The sequence below is a fragment of the Dermacentor variabilis genome, chromosome 10 (genome assembly GCF_050947875.1).
Source record: "Dermacentor variabilis isolate Ectoservices chromosome 10, ASM5094787v1, whole genome shotgun sequence".
Lineage (NCBI taxonomy): Eukaryota > Metazoa > Arthropoda > Arachnida > Ixodida > Ixodidae > Dermacentor > Dermacentor variabilis.
The window spans coordinates 19,906,155-19,925,814 of record NC_134577.1 but is presented as its reverse complement, the minus strand read 5'-3'; the positions used below and the strand labels follow the sequence as shown (position 1 = coordinate 19,925,814).

At 45.7% G+C, this 19,660-nt stretch overlaps 1 protein-coding gene across 1 annotated transcript; it reads left to right on the top strand.

Annotated features, from left to right (window-relative positions):
* Positions 1 to 8,970: 8,970 nt before the first annotated feature.
* LOC142560076 (natterin-3-like) lies at positions 8,971 to 13,315 on the top strand. The gene is made up of 3 exons (XM_075671871.1): positions 8,971 to 9,052; positions 9,944 to 10,161; positions 12,714 to 13,315. Exons 1-3 carry the CDS (start codon positions 9,037 to 9,039, stop codon positions 12,960 to 12,962), a joined length of 483 nt encoding a protein of 160 aa, XP_075527986.1. The 5' UTR covers positions 8,971 to 9,036; the 3' UTR covers positions 12,963 to 13,315.
* Positions 13,316 to 19,660: the final 6,345 nt, after the last annotated feature.

Below are 19,660 nucleotides of genomic sequence, written 5' to 3'. Positions count from 1 at the left end.
CTGTATGATAATCATCAGACAGCACCGGGAGTAGCATGTCAAGCGATCAGCAAGGCTAAATGTTACTCCAGCGTATCATAAGAGCTTTATATATATCTACATATATTAACACTAAACTTTTCAAAATCACGATGCAATATGTGTCGGCTATATTACTAACACTCATCTTTCAGCGGTTCTCCAAGAGCGGGTACATTGCTGATGACTAGTAAATGATTCGTGTCATTGCCATACTGAAATATGGTATAGAACGAGAGAGCGAGAAGTTTAATGATACGAAATGCGGAGAGGTCGGCCTGAGGTATATTCCTCTAGCCAGCTACTCGACACTGGGGGAAGGGGAAGAGGGAAAGAAAGTCACTGCTTTCAATTCCTTTTTCAAGAGCGGACGCCAACTGTCTCCTCTCCAGTGTCATCCGAAAATTGACAGCAGAGCACTGGGACAATCCGGATAATCGCCACAGACGACTCCAGAGATTGGACCCTACCATGAATTTTAGGCTACCACCGAAAATTCAACGCAGCTGTGCCAGTCTTCTGCACAGACTAAGGCTGGGGGTAGCGTTTACGCGCGGATACGTGCACCTCATGCGACGCACCGAGTCTCCACACTGTGAGGTGTGCAATGTGACTGAGACTATAGGTCATGTGCTTTGTGACTGCCCTAAGTACGTGGAAGAACGTGAAAGGTTGGACAACGACCTTACGCGTCTCGACAGCGCACCGTTGTCGGAGGACGTTATTTTAGGCCCTTGGCCAGATGCTCAATCGAGTTTCAAGGCCATCCAGGCATTACTGAACTTTTTTAAAATTACAGGCTTGGATTGCAGACTTTGAGCATGCCAAATTGCTTGCCATATGTTCTACATCTTCCTTCTATCGTCATCGTATAGAACGAGTCCTAACAAGTACCTGTATAGGTAAATCAGCGCGATAAAAGAACACAGACACAGCAAAGGGACACAAAGACAAGCTTGTCTTTGTCTCCTTTTGTTGTATCTGTGTTCTCTTATCGCGCTAACTTACCTGTTTGGCTATTCAAAACAAACCAGCACAACAATTAATTATTCTAACAGGTACCTTCGATGCCACTCACCTGTATTTGTCACGCACTGTTCGAACACATTTCTTTTTTTTTTTTTTGCACAGTATGATTCATTGAAACGCCAACAACTTTCTCTTAGACAACCAGCATGGCTTCAAGGACACACGAAAAATATTGTAAAAAGAAAATGCTTCGATCTCGTTACGGACCTTCATTACTGCATACGTGAACTAACACTGAAATGTAATATGTTCATAGATGTTTAAGAAAGCGTTTGATCACGTTCCATATAAGCGAATGGTGAGAAAGAAGTGGGCATCCCAGAGTTAGATATAAATATATACCTGGCAATTCTCCCGAACATTGCCTTAAGTTTGTGAATTTGGCCTTTTTCTACGATTTTACGGCTATGGCTCGAAGCTTTACGAAGCATTCTGTTCGCGAAATAGTTTAGCTCACTGGCCTCCGACCGTACCCTTGGAAGCCTTCCGATGGTAAAAGGACACCGGAGGGCCACTCGTTTCGAGCAAGTTTATTCACGCAAGTTCCTGTAGTAGGCAAATTCGACCACACCGGTGTCGCTGAAGATGCCACCGTGATCTAAAAAAGCAATTTGTTGCTTGTGAGTCGCTGCTCTCCCAGGTGTGCTGCCGCTTCTGTGCTGTGTCTGAATGTAAATCGTTAAGGAAGTGCTTACGTATCCCACAAAAGGTGTGCGCTCAAGAAAAAAAACTTCGAAAGAATGCTTGCTATTAAGGAACTGCGCAGCCTATCTTTGCTCAAACATTAAGATGAAAATGCTCGCCCGTAATGCTGATCATAATCGAATGGAACGCTTTGCTAAGAAATATTGTCGCTTACACTGAAGTAGTGATTTTTAAAGTTCTATGTTGTTATCAAATTGCGTAACTTATTTTGAACCTTACTCCTGCTTTACTTAACTGCAATATTTTTAATGTCTTGTTCGTCCTTCCTTAAAGGGGCCCTGAACCACCCCTCGGGCTTGGTTAAATGACTTAGTTCGCAGGTAGCATACGCTGCTGTGAACATCTCAGCCAAGTTTTGCTGTCGTACGCGGTGCGCGGAACTCGCAAGCGCAATTCGAAGTCATCGTTCTCTCAAACGCTCTTTCCAACAGAAGGCCCTGACCTCACTCTCTTCTAGACGTTTTCTTTCGCCATCAGATGCTTCATTTCATCATTCCCTTAGACGGCTGCTATTGACCGATAGCTAACGTCAAGCTGCGGTTGGCTACATGGCGTAGATACCGCGGCCACCGCGAGGTGCCGCCACGAGTCCGCTGGCTAAGCGCACTGCGGCTCCCTGAGGACCATAGAGTTACTATACTGACTCTAGAGGACAAGCTACCCATAGGGCCCATGCATTGAAATCGGGAACCGCAAGAGCGCCGCCATGTTGCTACGCGCCGAGGTTGCCAGCTCCTGAGACGCTTGCTAGACTTGGTGACAGTAGTCAGTTTTAATCCGGCAACAGTAGCAGCGTAGCAGCATGGCGTCTCGCTTGTGCTGTCGTGATGTGTGCGTGCAGCCGTGTGTTTGGGCTTTATTCTATGTTGCGGAACGGTGCGCGTGTAGTCCATGTTGGCCGTACAGGTGGCAGTTATGATCCTGTTGAAGTTTCGGTGGTATGCGGTTTTCAGCGGTCACGCCTGTTGCAGGAGTGTCACTCGACGAGGTTACGAGCTCGAAGCTGTGGTCAGATTCCTCGTTGGCGTTCCGTAATTCTCTTCGCACGGGCGCGGTATGTTGCAAAAGCCGCTTTCGCGATCTATCGTCGCGACGATAGATCGGGCTTTTTAATTATTATAAGCACTGATCCAGTTGGGGTAGGGCACATGTAACCATCAAACGGAAGTCTCAGGAGAGCACCTGAGATTATAATAAAGCAGGCGGCGCAGGAACTCCAGGGCACCCACGGGACAGTGGGGGGATCAAAGCTCGAAGCAGAACGGTACGTAGGTTGGGGCCGCCGAGGCAGGTGTGTGCCAGGGAGTGTTCGCACGGACAGCTCCCCTGGCACGCGCAGCAGAGCCTCGCAAGGTCGAGATACCTTAAAGGCACCTGCGCCCATGATCTTTCTTTTGCCTCGGTGCAGTGTGCACGATTAAAGAGAATAATATGGAGGGCATCCGGTGCAGTCGCGAATGCGTCATGACAAATGTAGCTCGCGTCGCCTGGCGTGTGCAGTAATATCAGAGTTGGTTGTGTGAACTTTATGCATAATACGCTTTGTTACGGTACCTTAACGCAATGGGTCTAGAGGACGGTGTTGGTACATTTTTTCGTACCGCCCTAATCCTATACCCCCCTACTACAAACACACACACACACACACCCCTCTTTTTATGTATACATACAATTCCTTGCCATGACGGATCCATAGCCTCCTTTATTTTTGAAAAATAGAGGAGGCTATGGACCAATTGACCAGTTCAAGTTGTCAACTTCTCAGTAACTGTCATAGGAATCACTGTAATAAACACAATTCCACGATCGGATTGTTTACTTTCATTTTTTGTTGTAACACTGAGGACTACATAGAACTTTATTTTGTATATGTGAGAGAAGTATGTGGATATCACAAGCTTAAGCCAATGTGCGATACAGACAAAGCAGCTGCTACAACATGAACTGCATTGAGGGCCACACAACACATACGTAATTAAAGGTGCAAAATATAGGGGGAAGCTTCAAAATACGCTCTGTAGCACTGCAAAGTGTAACATATATTGTATGTGTACAATAAATGCTCAAAAATACAATGCATCAATGTCCCATTTGCCTTCAAGTTTATTATCAAGTTCAAGTTTACTGAAGTTTATTATGAGCATATGTACAACAGGAATCTACTGACACACCCGCAGTCAAGGTGGCTGTTCAAGGTGTGCTGGCTGCCTCAGTGTAAGAGAAAGAAATTGGATGAATGTCGACACCAGTGCCACTGCTTGCCTCTGACCTGCACGTGCCTCCACGGCATCTTTGTGCACAAGTGTGCTGGCGTGGCGAGGCGTAGGAGTCATCCGAGAGAAAGAGTATCGTTTACATGGAGAAGTGGCTGTTCACATTGCCTGCCGCTTTCCCTCAAATGTTTCCTTGGCGACTAGGGTGACACACCCGCAGTCAAGGTGGCTGTTCGAGGTGTGCTGGCTGCCTAAACGAAAGAAAAAGAAATTAGATGAATGTCGATACCAGTGCTATTGCTTCTTGCCTCTTACCTGCATTTGCCTCCATGGCCTCTTGGCTTGCAGAGTCTGTATGAGGGAGCTGCTGTGACTAGGCGTAGGCATTGTCTAAGCAAAAAGAAAAGGCCATTCAAATGGGGAATTATTGAAATCAATGCAGTTATGTCTGCTTCTTGCACTCTTCTTGCCTAAAAGTTTTCAAACATAATGTCCTGTACACACCAGCACTCTGACTGCTTCTGCTTTTTACCTGCAGGTGTTGCTGCGAGATCCTTAGTATGGCTGCGTGCAGCATTGTAACACTTGGTGGAGGCATTTGAAGTGGTAGCCAAAAATATAAAGAATCATCCTTGTCTGCACGAATGCTTTCAATTTCTAAATGCAGTGGTAACTATCACTATTAGTGCAAGGCCCCCCACATCTATGCGGCAAGTTCCATAGCTCGAAACTGAATTTCACAAGGTGTCTGATATGTCCACATTAGATGTGATGTGTTTGTTTTTATTTATCCCAGTGTGGAGAGAGCATCATTAAATTGTTTTTTTATTTTTGCTTGTCTTGTTTTTTGGTTTATTTCTGAATTTATCAAGCACCAGTCTCATGATGCTAAAATGACTTATGTAATGGCAATCAGCTTTTGTTTTGCAGAAAAACAACGCATTTCCTGACCCATTGTTTGACATCCCCTCACTCGCATAATTTTGCAGAGTATTCTACCTATATTGACTTGCTTGACCTCCACTAGAGATTCTTGCATTTTCAAATACGACTCTTTCCTTAAATTGATTCGACACTTCTCATAATTTCTGTACCTTGGGCTTCGATACTCTGCATTCACCATTTTTGCTTGTTTCTGACTAAAAATGTCTGTTTTAATTTAGAGCTTAAATTTTACCTTTGGAACACACGGAAGGGCTTGCCATTGCATATCTGCATAAAAGGGAAACATGTTTCATTAAACATTTGCAAAATCCAATTGAAGATTGATGAATGCAGCTTGCAGTGTGATATGACTGAATGAGCCATAAAAGTAACTCATCTCACTTGGTAAATTAAAGCACATATTAGTGTGATGTGCAAGATACGTTACACTAATGTGGTGGGTTCTCTTGCTTATACAGCAAAATAATCGGTGCGCGAGAAAAGAATTTTTTGCATACCCCTTGTACACACTGATTGAAGGAGAATGAGCTGGAGCTGTCCACATGATCTACTTATTTTACCTGCGAGTATGGTCAACAAAAATGTGTCCCAGCTGCTTAGTGGTACTCGGGATTATGTCAGTATTGCATATGTGCCTGTAGTCTAAAATAATTGAATTTTGAAAATACTCGCAGGGATCTGATGTGCATATCTTCAGTTTATGGATACATGTAAAAGACTCAGCATCAAGTGCAAGTGAACGTTCCCGCAGGCCCGGAGTCAATCATGCAAATAGATTCGCTGCACAAATTTGTGACCAGAAAAGATATTCCACATGAAATGGCATGCAAGGAAGTGTTGAAAATATTGCACAGTTAATAAAACGCCTACGCTATTATTATCTGGGTTGATGCACTCGTTATGCAAAACGGAGGTGAGGCGTGCAGACAGGACACAAGAGTACAGTATATACAAGCAAACAACACGAGCGCCGCCCACTTCTCTACTCTTGTGTCCTGTCTGCACGCCTCACCTCTGTTTTGCATAATGAATCATTACCAAGTAGCTGAGCTTTCTGCCGTTCTAAGTCTCGATGCACTCGATTTCGTCCGCATTAGGCACTCGCCTCTTGATTACTTCGTGGCACAGAAATACTCGGCATCAGGCTGTTTGTCTGCTGTGGCCTTTGTAGAAGCATGATTGCTCAAAGTGCAACAATTAAACAGATTCTTTGAGTTGCTTGCGGCTTGGCCAGTACAATTCCGTTGCGCTGGTCCGCCTGTCCAGCAATTTCCTACTGAAGGGAAACCTGCAAATAAAAACACCGCTCCGCATGCAGAAAAATGCTCTACTGTGACGCTTCTCAAACGATTGTGATGCACCACAAGAGCTGCCTACTCGCGTGATATTCTCAACAAGGAGATACATTTGTTTACTTACATGTGAAGGTATATGCCAGAGCACTTCGGGGCTTCGGTGGCACACACGGCACGAGTGTGTGTGTCATAGCGTCCGATGTCGACGCGCGATCGCATGTCAAACCTAAACTGTACGAAACTACTACGCATCCAAAAAACATATTCGAAACCGAAATTCGCGTCATCCTTTATTGCATAAATGCGTACATCGTGATTTACATAAGTCGCAGACTTAGCGATCGCTTTCTGTAAACTTAATATTAACGTACCACCTTCATAAAGCCATCAGGTATGCGTTTTTAGATGAGAAAGCATAAGGTAACCTGTACTTGCTTTCAGCTCTTTCAATAGTAATTGCGCTGGCCACATTGCCCAGTAGCAACAGGGCGGCGCCCTAGAGGTTCCCACTTTTCCGGCCCAGCTTTTCCTCTAGAGTTGTTCTACTAACTCTATGCTGAGGACAACCGCGTTTGGCTTATGTTTAGCGCGTCGTAGGCACGAAAGGCGGAGGTCGCGACGTCTACGTTAACATGAAAAATGAAATTTGAACTGCGCGCCGCGGTGACATTTGGAAGGGGCGGAGCGTTGTGGGCTCACCCCACTGCGCCGTAGGCTTCGCAGTGCGAGGCATTGAACAAAAACGCATTGAAGCACCTTTTTGCGGCAAAGCATTTCTGAAATAGTTTATTTTCACTTCAGGTGCCTTTCATCACTTCGATAAATAGTGGTTCAGGACCCCTTGAAGATAATAGTTTAACTATTTACTCTAGTTGGTTTCTGTCTTACTTATTTTTCCGTTTATTTCATCGTTAACGTGTTTCTATAGCCGCGTTTACATGAATGCGACAGTGTCGCATCGCATCGCATTTCTAGCGCATCACATTCATGTAAACAGCAGTAATGCGCTAGGAAGGCGCATCGCATTAATGCGCTAGGCGAGGGTAGATTTACGGGCGCGAGTCGACTCTCGCGGAGCATGTAAACGCAGGATCGTCGCATTAGGAATGATGGGAAGGAATTAGCCATCAACATGGCGGCGGTCCCGGCTGCCCGCTTCGAATTGAATTTGGCGTTGCTTTTGTAAAATGCACTTCGTTCGCAGCAAATGATTGTGTAAACGGCTTTTGCTTAGTCTCAGGCCGCTTCGACGACAGAGTATTATGGATACCCTTGTGGTGTTTTCGAGATCGCTCCTCTTTTCGAACGAGTCGAAGCCTAACGAAAGAAACATTCGAGATGTCAGCGCTACCTATCGCTAGAGTCGGAAAATAGCCGCAACGACGTCATATGGCCTCTGAGATCCAAAGATCTCGCTGGCAAACTAAAGCTGCAAAACACGTGCGCGGCTTTGCATCCGCTACACTATAGCGTATAGCGTACGCTATAAGTTGCGTACGCTAAACTAAAACTTTCTATTTCTCGGCACTCAACCACCAACGTGCACTCGGCCTACTACCGGAAACCAGTTACACCGGAAGTCGGTTGCACTTCCCTTCTACGACACCATGTGGCGCTACATTCTCGCGAAGGTCAAGCGGAAAGTCAGAGAGGCTGAATTAATCTCATGGGTGGCGGCAATGGAAAAGAAACCTGCCATGAGTAACTACTTAAGGGGAAAAAACGAAATTAGGAAAGAAACCATTTATGATAACTCAAAGGGAAGCTCATTACTTTTCGAAGCGAGATCGGGATGCCTTAGAACACGCACCTATAAAGCGAGATATAAGAAGGAAGAAGAAGCATGTGCTTGCTGCGGTAAAGCTAGGGAAACGACGGAGCATATTTTATTAGAATGTGAAGACGTCTATCCAGCGGTCGATTTAGGCACCACTGGCCTCCTTGAAGCCCTTGGGTTCAGCGGGAGCAATGGTAAAGCAAACAGGTCCGCAATAGACATCAGTAAGAGGCGATTGGAGGATTGGTGGAAGAAAAGTAGGGAAACGACAAAAGACGGAGACGTACAAAAGCACAGTTCGCAATAGGGTATCAGAAAATTTGGACGTGGTAGTTCATAGTGTCTTTTTTTTGTTTCTCATTGGTTAACCTAGGTAGGATATTAGGCAGCATAGTAGCAAGAGCTTGGTGGCGCAAGCCACCGCCCCGTTCCAAAGGGGACGCTCATAACGTCCATCCATCCATCCAGTTAAGGCGCTACATGTAAACGGCGTCGCATCGCCTTTCCCAAATGCGCTTGGAAATGCGATGTGCCACTGTCGCATTCATGTAAACGGGGCTTATGTTCGACACAGGGATTATGCCATAATCACTCCTCCCCAACTTCCTCGTCGGTGTAATACCCTTACGGGCGTTCTGGCTGCTGCAATAAGTAAATAAAATACGCAAATGTGAATTTCGTTATATAGAGACAAAACACGCAAAACAATAATAATAAAAAAACACCAGGACTATCGTTCCAGCGCATCGCCTTATTGGTAATGAATCATCGCAGTCACGCAGTCGATGCTCGCATGTCGAAATGAGTTCCTTGTTGGTTTATCAACGCAAATGTTGATGTCACCTCGTCGCGCGCCTCGTCGTAATCGCCTTATTAATAATGAATTATCGCAATCACGCATTCGATACTCGCATGTCGAAATGAGTTCCCTGTTGGTTTATCAACGCAAATGTTGATGTCACCTTGTCGCGCGCCTCGTCGTATATATGAACCGTTCTTGGGGTCGTGCGCATAACCGGTCAGATCGCAATCGCCGCATAGAAGACGACACGAAATGTCGGACTACGGAGGTGAGCGACTCCTTACCGTGCGTGTGCGTGCAGACGATGTTCTTTGCTTCGTTACGGGCGGTGCACGTACCATTATTTTGGAAAATTGAAACGCGAACGAGAAATCGCAACGTAAAACACCTTGCGCAAGTAATTATACTCGCTGACGCGATATCGCGCCGTAACTTATGCGGCCGTCAAATATTGTGCAGGTCTCGGATTATGCGTGCGAGCCGAAATCGTGCCGACGCTACCAGAGTTGGCGAAACCGGAATCGAAAGAACGCGTTCTAGTTAGCCCTGACTAGTTCGCGTTTCAGTTCTGTGCGATAGTTCCTCTTTGTTTTATTCTCAATAGTGTCTTGCCTACTGTGTTTCTTAATGCGTTGTGGACGTTGAATAGAAACAGCTCAACAGCTAGGAATCGGGCATAAATTATTTGTCGGTATGCTTTCGCGACGTTTGTACCTAAATGTTTCTATTTTATACATTAGGAGATTCAGATCTGCAAAGCCACAGATTTGCGTTAATTTTTTATCGACGCTTTAAAGAGGAGGCTATAGTCGCTCATCTGTATTTATAAACGAGTGAACCCGAGCTTTCGTGCGTGTCCTTTTGTAGTGTTAAAGTTAGCAAAATGAAAGGGCGACCGTGTTCCACGGTCGCAGCGTAGGCACCATCAGTGTTTGTTGAGAACTTTTGCTGCTGCCGAGATACGAGGAAGCACTTTAAGATCGATGACGTCACACGGACGTACCGGTGCTGGGGTTCCGGCGCGAGACGTCTTATAAAAATAGGGAGAAAATAGAGTAAGAAAATGAGACTTTATCAATCTAAACTGATTTGATGTTTCTCTCTGGCGAGGTCACCTTCTAAAGTATTGCTAAAGAGGTGTTCCCACTTCGTTGCTCAGCCAGCAGCTACAAGTCGCCGTGCCACTGGGTTCGCTGCAGCGGAAAGCACATTCCGCACAACGCCGTGGCCGGGGGCGAGGAAAAAGGCGGCAAGTTCAAATTGTTCGTGGCCCGCGCCGTGCACAAGGGCGACGTGCTGCCGGGCAAAGTGGTCCCTTCCCTGGGCACCTGTTACGTGTCTTACGGTGGCGTCGAGACGAAGTACACCGACTACCAGGTGCGGAAATCTGTCGTGCTCTTGTCTTGCAGTCAGGTTAATGCTCGCCTTCATACTGTCTGTCGTCTTCTTTTTTTCTGTTTTCTGCTCGCGATTGCCATCACAGTCGCCATTCTGCAAGTCCACTGCATTCAAACTACCTGTTTTTCTTTCTTTTCTTTTTCTGAAACTGTCTGGCCGTAGCTATCCCGCGTTTGCAGATTTTCTAAACTCGCCAGTCCATATAACTCTGCCAAACTCGGCTAGGTTTTCTTTTTCCTGGTGCCAACCACGATATGTTTTATTTTTCCTAGTGTCCATCCGATTGTGTTCTTTCTCACGCATAGCAACCGGAGAGTCCGAGAGAGAAACGAGGGTGCAAAACGCCTAGCACCCAAATAATTATTTTTCGTCCAGCAGTGTACGCCTGTGTCATAGTAGCGTCATCTGTTCCACATCCTACCCAGCTCTCCTATAACGCTCTCCTCGATATCTCAAACTGCGTTCACATTTTAGCAATTCTAGCGTTAGTTTGCGTTTAGTTATTATCTGTACCGTCGTAACTGTGCATACACCGTTTAGCCTGCTACTGCACTGTAAGGTCGTTTGGGACTCGTCAAGCTACTTACGTCTAGTTATTAGCCCAAAATAATCATCCAGCATGTACACTGATATGTAAAATTGATTCTATTGGTTGACAATACTCAAAAATTGTGATTTGACCTAATCTTTATATTCTTGCCTCCACCGGTGGGACGCACCACGCATTGCAGCTGAACTTTTCACATCCGCCGCAGTAGAACAGTCGCTGTGGCGTTCTGCTGCTTAGCTCGAGGTCGCGGGTGCGAATCCCTGCCGCGTCGGTTGCATTTCCATGGGGCCGAAATGCATAACCGCTATTGTACTTAGATTTAGGGTCACGTTAAAGCGGTAAAAATTATACCAGATTCCTTTACTGTGGCGTGCCTCGTAGCCCCAAGGTTGCTTTTAGACGTTAAGCCCCATGAGCGAATCAATCAATCAATCAATCAATCAATCAATCAATCAATCAATCAATCAATAGATCCATCGATCAGTCAATTTTCCACAGCCGCTCGCAAGGGAATAGTGAACTATACATATCTTTGTCTTGGAACTCGTTGATGACCTTCACAACGTTTTAACACCTTTTAAAGTTTCATAACGCGATTTCGAGTTGCGTCAACCTGTTGTTTCATTAAAAAGTATCTGTACCGTAATTTTCTTCCACGCCCGTTTTTGATGAATAACCCTATCCAGCGTACGCCGGCGAGCGAAATTTATTTATTTATTCACTATAAAAACCTTCAGGGTCAAATAGACATCACACAGATGAATCTGGAATAAACAATACAATTACAAATGTGTCTCAGTTTACAATCTTAGCTATACATTTCAAAAGCTGGTCATGCTGTTTTATGGTTACAGTTGGTGTGGGAAGGTTATTCCGCGCTCTTTTACTGTGCGTGGTATACGTGCGTAGTATACATAAGGACCTCCTTATGTATACTACGCACATGCAATTATCTGTATTTTTACTAATAAATAAATAAAATAAAAAAAAAATAAAATAATGGTATAGTGGAATACCACTTGTTTAAGAATAATCTGTAGTCGTCGTGACGCAGAGGATTGGTGTGTTGCGACACCACGTACGCGGGCACACGAGGGTTAGACCCTCCCGCGCCTAACCGTAGAAAGAAAGTATTCAAGAGAAGAGGTCAGTTAATCGCGCATGCCTGCCGATGATCTATGTTAAAGGAAAAAAAATCCGGCAGCGCTGATCTCACGATGACTGTCGACGTTAATGCGATTAGCGTTCAAGCAACGCATACGGACACACCGTACGTATTACCACCATCGAGAACCGCCAGGTATGTGACGGGTGTACTGTATCCAGGGTCTCCACTCGCGCTTTCCTCTGGACCAAAGCCACCTAGAAAAAAAATTTTTGATTTTTGTAAGTGGCTTTGTCTGGACACGCTGCGTCAATTTAGCGGCGAGAGATTGCGTGGCCTCAAAGATTGCGTGGCCTCAGAGATTGCATGGCCTCAGTGATTTCAAAGCTGGTTCGCCAGTGCGTGTAGCGTTAACGCTGTTAATTAATCGCAGTTCCTGGCACAGCGATGGAACGCCGGGTTCCTGTGCTTGAGAAACCAATGGGACGCACTTTGGTATCCACCTAAAAGCGGAGAAATGTTAAAGGATTTCTTAAAAGGGAAAAGCGGCGCAGATTGTCTTAGATGCATGAATTGACACAAAGTGATCGTAGTAAGCCAAGAATGCTACTCGCATCAAAGCCTCTAAAGGTCTTATGGGCTGAGATTACAGGAGGTTTCTATTAGGCTGTATTTTATTTAACCCACATGCTTGCACTATATATGTCTGGGTATGTGCCCGGACACACATATGCTTGCATTGCGACTGTGGCTATCGACATCAACTGAAAACCCAGCGGGGTGAATATCTGCATGCACCCTTGAGCCACGGAACACATCATCATCGTCTTCGTCGTCGTCGTCGTGATGATTATTTGCGTGTAACTGCGGTCGCAGGCACTTGTCTCCGACAGTGACAACCTGACTTGGCTTCCGGGATCCGGGGGCGGGGTGCCCGGTGGAGCCATCCAGGGTGGCACTACGTCCAAGGGCGAGCCGCTCTACATCGGCCGCGTCCGTCTCCAAGACGGCCTGGTCATCGGGAAGGTGCACCCTTCGAATCAATGCATGTACATTCCCTACTACGAAAAAGAGTACAAGTACACCGACTACGAGGTGCTTGTCTGCAAGACGGTCAACTTTTGAGCAGACTTCGCGCGGCGGTGGTTCAGCCATCGATGCCAGCTATACTCACTGTGTGCACGTCTGCCGACAAACGATCGCGTTGCAAATGATCCTTTTGAGTCGTTTATCCGCCATCATGCCGAGTAGTGTTGGCGGGGCCTCGGCTTCTGCCGTTTTTAAGTGAGTAAATTTTGGAAAGCTTGTTTCTGTATAGCGCCGTGATTTTCGGGCTCTGCTTACCAGACATAGCGACGTTATCGAGTTCTTGCCAGAGTTGAAAAGAAAATTTTGGAACGAGCAGGATGCCAGAACGCTGAGGGAGCTGAACTTTTCAAAGAATGAATAAATAGAAAAACTGATTAACCTGCTTTGAAGTTTGTAGCTTTTGTTTTCGTTACTTCTAGTTGGACGGCTGCGAACCAAATGAAATATTCTGTTGGCCATCATTTATCAATAAATGAAAATCCTAACTGTTCAGTAAACGCACAGTGCATCATTTTTATTGTCGCTAGAATAATCAACGAGTACGTGCACCCCAAGCAAAAGTCGCGAGCATTGGGCGCAGATTACACGGAAAGAAAATGAAAAAAAAAAGACCGATCATTATCTCATATAGGCTATATATAGGCTAAGTGAGAAAGAAGTACCATAACTATATTGCTGTTTTCCAGAAATAAAATAAAACATCACATGACACCTGTACGGTAAAAGACAGCTTGAAAACTGGTGGCGTGAAGGTATAGTTCAGAACAACATTCATTTGGGCTAGATTGTGCATACTTGAACTAGGAATGGACAGTGCTAACTAAGACGACCACGACAGGGAGAACGTGGTCGTCTTAGTTGGCGCTGTTCCTTCCTAATTCAAGTATGCACAACTGAAGGTATAGAAAACGCAAAGTGCCACTTTACGGAGCAATAAATTATTTTGATTCCATAAGTTGTGAACACTAAGCTCATCTTTCTTTATGATGAAAGATTTACTCACTGTCTAATGGTGATGGCTACTCCTTTTAGCTTAGCAATAGTAGTAACAGTATTAATAAGAAGAAAAATGTACAATTTCGTAATAATTGTCTACACTGAGTCGCGATGTGGTCCGCACACAAATGAGGAATACACACATGAAAAAGTACAAGCACAGAGACGCATCTCTCTGAAGCGAGAATAAACGCTCGAGTATAATGAACTAGCTTGATGTCAACGCCAGCCACCTCGTTTCAAATGAGTTGTTCACAATATTTATCCGCGATACTTCCTGGACTTTTGCGAAGTCGAACGGCATTAGGGACTGTTTCCGGCCCGCCTGCATCAGCTTGTATCAGCCAGGTATATATATAAATAATTGTGCCTCTCATTTTATAACATTTCTGCACATCCCTTATTTTTTCCCCCTTAGCTTTCTCCTTTATTGCGACTGCGTTTCACGCAGCTTTGCTTAGTTTTCGGAAAATCCCCTCACTAAGCGAAGCCTGACATTCTCCTTTCGAGGTGGCCAAAATTCTAAAATTTCACCCCAAAATTGTCCACTGGACTCTCAGACATGGCACACTTATACGAACGTAACCTGCAGCAGTCGTCTTGTCTCTGTGACCACTTCTCATCTAAAGAAAATTTTCAGGAAGAGCATCCTATGGCAGCGACGGCGAAGCATCTAAAGGCTGCAGCTTGGAACTGATTGCATTAGTTACAACAACGAGGAGAGACATGCGAAGGGACCTGAAGATGTTCTCCAGCCGCTCTTGGCACGAGCCACGAGTGAGGAACACTTAGCAACTGTCTTCACCAATTGAGAACATTTTCGCGATAGAAGCCCATCACAACACCCGGAACTCTCGTGTGCTTGCTCCGACGTCAGAGCTTGCTAATCCATGGAGCCAGTTGGACGGCTTTAGAAACTCCCATGCGGCTTGCGTCATGGATTAAATTAGGGTAACCACAACTGGCCATGCTTTCTTGTTTGTTTGTTTTTTTTGTGACAGAAGGCGCAAAGATTGACACTCACACGTACCTTATTGACCTCAGTCCAGCTCCGGCGAGCCTAGACTTTGTCGCAGGACGGCGTCCCAGCACACCAATCGATGAGCAAGTCAACACCACAGCAGTGGTGTCATGCTGTCACGCCCAACTGCATTCCAGCTTAAGAGGAGCCGGCAGAGTATACCCTGACCCAACCCAATGGGCATCTGTCGACTGTTCTTGGAAAAGAAGCCCGCCTAGATCAGCACACCGGGATGGTGGCCCTGAAAGCATCGCTAGAGCAAGGATTCAGCTTGCGGGCTGCCATCGAAGCGTACCCAGAACGTTTAAAGTCCGTGATCAAGGCCAAGAACACAGACATTGAATAAAATGTTTTGGGCTGCATTCCTGATATATTGGGTAAATGGCATACAAAATATTTCTTGGCAATTCGTTAGTGTCAACCGAAATATTAGCCATAAACTTTGCAACAGCATTTATGGCGCACAATATATATAATAAAGAATAGAAGCACGTAGTTAAAATAACGACATTACTGACGTGTCGGCCTGGGTCTGGCCTTCACATATATTCAGGGTGGTTCACGTTACTTGAACCAAGGATCTTAAAAAAGTTGTTAACCGCAGCTGAATGAAACCAACGACATATGGTTTGCCGTCATGTGGCGCTCTTTAGGGTATCTTTCTACATTTAGCTCAATAACTAAGATCAATTATGAACAATGTTTAATATTTACTTTAGGGCCAAGAGCGTTAAAAAACGACCGTTTCCATTTTCCTTTTTTTTTTTTTTTGTGGCAGGTAGATGCTGCACGGCGATTTCTTTCGGCGTTTAAAGAAAAATCATGAACCATTCCACCCTGTGAATGTGGATGACCAGCGAAGCTGTTTTGCATACGACACATAGGTTGTGTGGTACAGCGCGAGGCGGGGGCGAGGGACGCAATAAAAACGAGGACAAGCGGCTGCGTGCCTTGTCCTTGCCTCGTGCTGTACCACACAATCTAAAATGGAAAACCAACTAGCCCAAACCATCACCCTTCTAAGAAACAGAGCTGCCACATAATTTTTAATGTACCTACGGACTCATTTACCGTGATCTTCATAAACATTCGCGTGGACGACGGGACCGTGGCCCGAGGAGCCGGAGGAAACTAGACGCGCGTGACGTTTTGATGGGACCGCCCCTGCGGAAGTGTGGTAGGAAAGGAAAGGAGATACGCGAGTGCTTGGAACATAGGCGGTCACGATGGGGTCACGACCGCGCCAACGCTAGGCCTAGCTACTTCGATGTTCGCTATTAAGCCTCTTGCCGTTCTATGGTGTGCTTTTCGTTGAAAGACTTCACCGCTGTGAGCAATGGTACTGACTCCGCCTTTGTGGTGCTCGCGATTGGCTTCGAAGCTTGGAAAGCACAACGCGTTGCATAATGCTGGTTTCCGAAAGTCAGCTTTGCCTTAGTATGGCAGTGTTATGCAATGAAGCATACGCAAAACTATTTCGGTGAAGCATAACAAACGTGGGAAGGGGCAATTGTCACTGGATATAGTATGTATTCCTTAATTATACAAGCATGCGCCCGCTATTTCCTGTCACAATAGGAGCACCTATATGCCTAATACGTGTACTAGAGCTTTTTCCGATGTGCCTGCGGCGATTTGAGCCTTTAAGGGCAGTAAAAGGCATGCATTTATTTTTTTCGAACTGCTCGATTTTTCAAACGTTTTCGCGACCCCTAGGGAGTCCGAAAAATCGGACGTTGACTGTACAAATGACTCAGAGGATGCTTCAAATGGTCCATGAGGTGAATGCGCGGCAGAACGAGGACGAGCATAGAAACTACTTACGCATTGTGGAGTGAATGGGGAAGGAAGCGTGCCGCCGCTTCATTGAAGGAGCTTGAGCTCAAAGAGCAAAGTATTGGTTGACGCCGACATGCAGTTGTCCTTCATCCAAACCAAAATAAACTCTTTAAAGGAGTGAAACGCAACACTGAGGCTTTGTGCGCAGGCCGAGGGTATGTCAGGACAGTTGAGGTTGACTTCCTAAATCTTGAGAGAATCTCACTTGTGACAAAATTCAGGCCTCATACCAATGAGCTTACTGTCGGTTGATAGAAGTAGCTCACATTCGAAAACATTTGCTTCTATATGCATCTCCTTTTTATTCGTATTTGAGAATGTTCGACTCTATTTGCAATGGGTTTTACCATTCTTTTCGGATATACTTTATTCGCTGTGAATTTTACTAACTCTGCCCTTATGTTTTCTTTTTGGCGAAAATGAACACTACCCCTTACTATTCAAACTGGATTAAGTCATTTTTTTTATTTTATAACGTGCTTACTAGGGAATAAAAGCATCGGGCGTCATGGTGTCAACCCGTCTTGACATAAGACGAAGTTCTGTCTCAGTCAGGGGATTTCGCAAAGTCACTCATGGAAAACCTGGAAAATTCAGGGAATTTGGAAATGTCAACTTGGTAGACACGCTGTTATTAGTCTAAATTAATTTAGTGTGTCCCTTTCGTGCCCCTTTACATCGGTCATCCTGTGCGACACAAACTTCAATTGGGGAACCTTTCCAGGGCGGGTGCTGACTTTCAGGTAAACTGTCGCGGGACCTTTAAACGGCAGCGAGAAGTCCAAGAAGCGTTGGTGTGTTGATTGCGTCTGTGAGTCTTTCTTCCTTTTTTGCAGAGGTGTTTGTGCATCCCAAGTTGAAGAAGACAACGAGTTTTCTTTTATTTGCGATAACGAACATGTGTTCAATATTTAATTTCAACCGTCTATATTCAGTGAAGATTACGGAACGGTGGTTAGCCAGTATCATCATCATCATCATCATCATCATCAGCCTGGTTACGCGCACTGCAGGGCAAAGGCCTCTCCCATACTTCTCCAACTACCCCGGTCATGTACTAATTGTGGCCAAGCCATGCCTGCAAACTTCTTAATCTCATCCGCCCACCTAACTTTCTGCTGCCCCCTGCTACGCTTCCCTTCCCTTGGGATCCAGTCCGTAACCCTTAATGACCATCGGTTATCTCCCCTCCTCATTACATGTCCTGCCCATGCCCATTTCTTTTTCTTGATTTCAACTAAGATGTCATGAACTCGCGTTTGTTCCCTCACCCAATCTGCTCTTTTCTTATCCCTTAACGTTACACCTATCATTCTTCTTTCCATAGCTCGTTGCGTCATCCTCAATTTGAGTAGAACCATTTTCGTAAGCCTCCAGGTTTCTGCCCCGTAGGTGAATACTGGTAAGACACAGCTATTATATACTTTTCTCTTGAGGGATAATGGCAACCTGCTGTTCATGATCTGAGAATGCCTGCCAAACGCACCCCAGCCCTTTCTTATTCTTCTGATTATTTCCGTCTCATGATCCGGATCCGCCGTCACTACCTGCCCTAAGTAGATGTATTCCCTTACGACTTCCAGTGCCTCGCTGCCTATTGTAAATTGCTGTTCTCTTCCGAGACTGTTAAGCATTACTTTAGTTTTCTGCAGATTAATTTTTAGACCCACTCTTCTGCTTAGCCTCTCCAGGTCAGTGAGCATGCATTGCAATTGGTCCCCTGAGTTACTAAGCAAGGCAATATCATCAGCGAATCGCAAGTTACTAAGGTATTCTCCATGCCAGTATGGTATTCATTTATTTATGCCCTCGCTTTCCGTCGCATTTATCGCTAAGTGATCGTCGCTAGTTCGGAAGTCAGATAACGAATAACAAGGGCGTTTGTGCTCCACAGAAATATATTGCTACTCAGTATTTCATTTCCGATTCTCGGTTATTTTCCTGGTGCTAGCAACTTCTGTCGACTTAGCAAAAAAGGAAGGAGAAGAAAGAAAGAGAGAGAGAGGAACCTGCCCACATCGCTGCGCTCGCTATCGCCAAAGAATTCGGCTGTCGGTAATCTGTCGCAGTCATCTGTGATTGCTTCAGCGGTGGCATTAATCACCCTTCCAGTCGTCTGGATTCTTTCTCAGAAGTTGATTGTTTTGCAGACTAGGACTTCGTAGTCGGTGTGCCTGTGCTTCTTGCCGTTGAAAGGGAGCAGCAAGCACTTCTCGGACGGCTGAACCGCGCCGACGACCAACAGAAGCTCTCCGCTGGCGGTGACGCCTCCCTGAACCGCTCCACTGGGCAATTTGCCACCTGATCCGGGCAGCCAGTCAAGAGAAGCACCATCGGAGACCAGAGCCTGCGGGAAAGAAGAAAAAAAAATTGAGGACTGTTTTGATTTCCGAACCAAGCTAGGTTACCGCAGGAGGCTCGGCCGCTGAGTGCCTGCCGTAGGAACGGTGAAAGTATAGTCACGAATAGGTTTGAAAGTACAGGGCGTCCGAAAAGTGACTGTGCCTTGGAAATGGTGGTTGGATTGGACAAACTTTAATAAAGGTCCTGCAGGACCCACGTCAGCGCGCAGTGGCCGTCTCCTACGCAGGGACCGACAGGGAGTACCGGGCGGCCGCTGCGCGATCCTGCTGGACGGCCCATTGCTGGTCTTGTAGGAGCGGGCTTCTCAGGGTCTTCTCCAGGAAATTAATTTCAAGTGGATACGTACGTCTTGCAAGCTCACCGGCTACAATTCGTAGGCTACAACATGTGCCGTAAGGTAATTGAGAAGTGAATTGGTGAATTTCGTTAATCAGTTGAACACGTGTTTCAATTTCCCGTGTTAGTAATGTGCGCCTCTTCGAATACTCCAGCTCAAGAACAAGAATTCTGCTAC

Coding starts and splice junctions, on each gene's coding strand:
- LOC142560076 (XM_075671871.1), top strand. Junction 10,162..12,713: donor CGAAGTACACCGACTACCAG/GTGCGGAAATCT, acceptor CTGCGGTCGCAG/GCACTTGTCTCCGACAGTGA.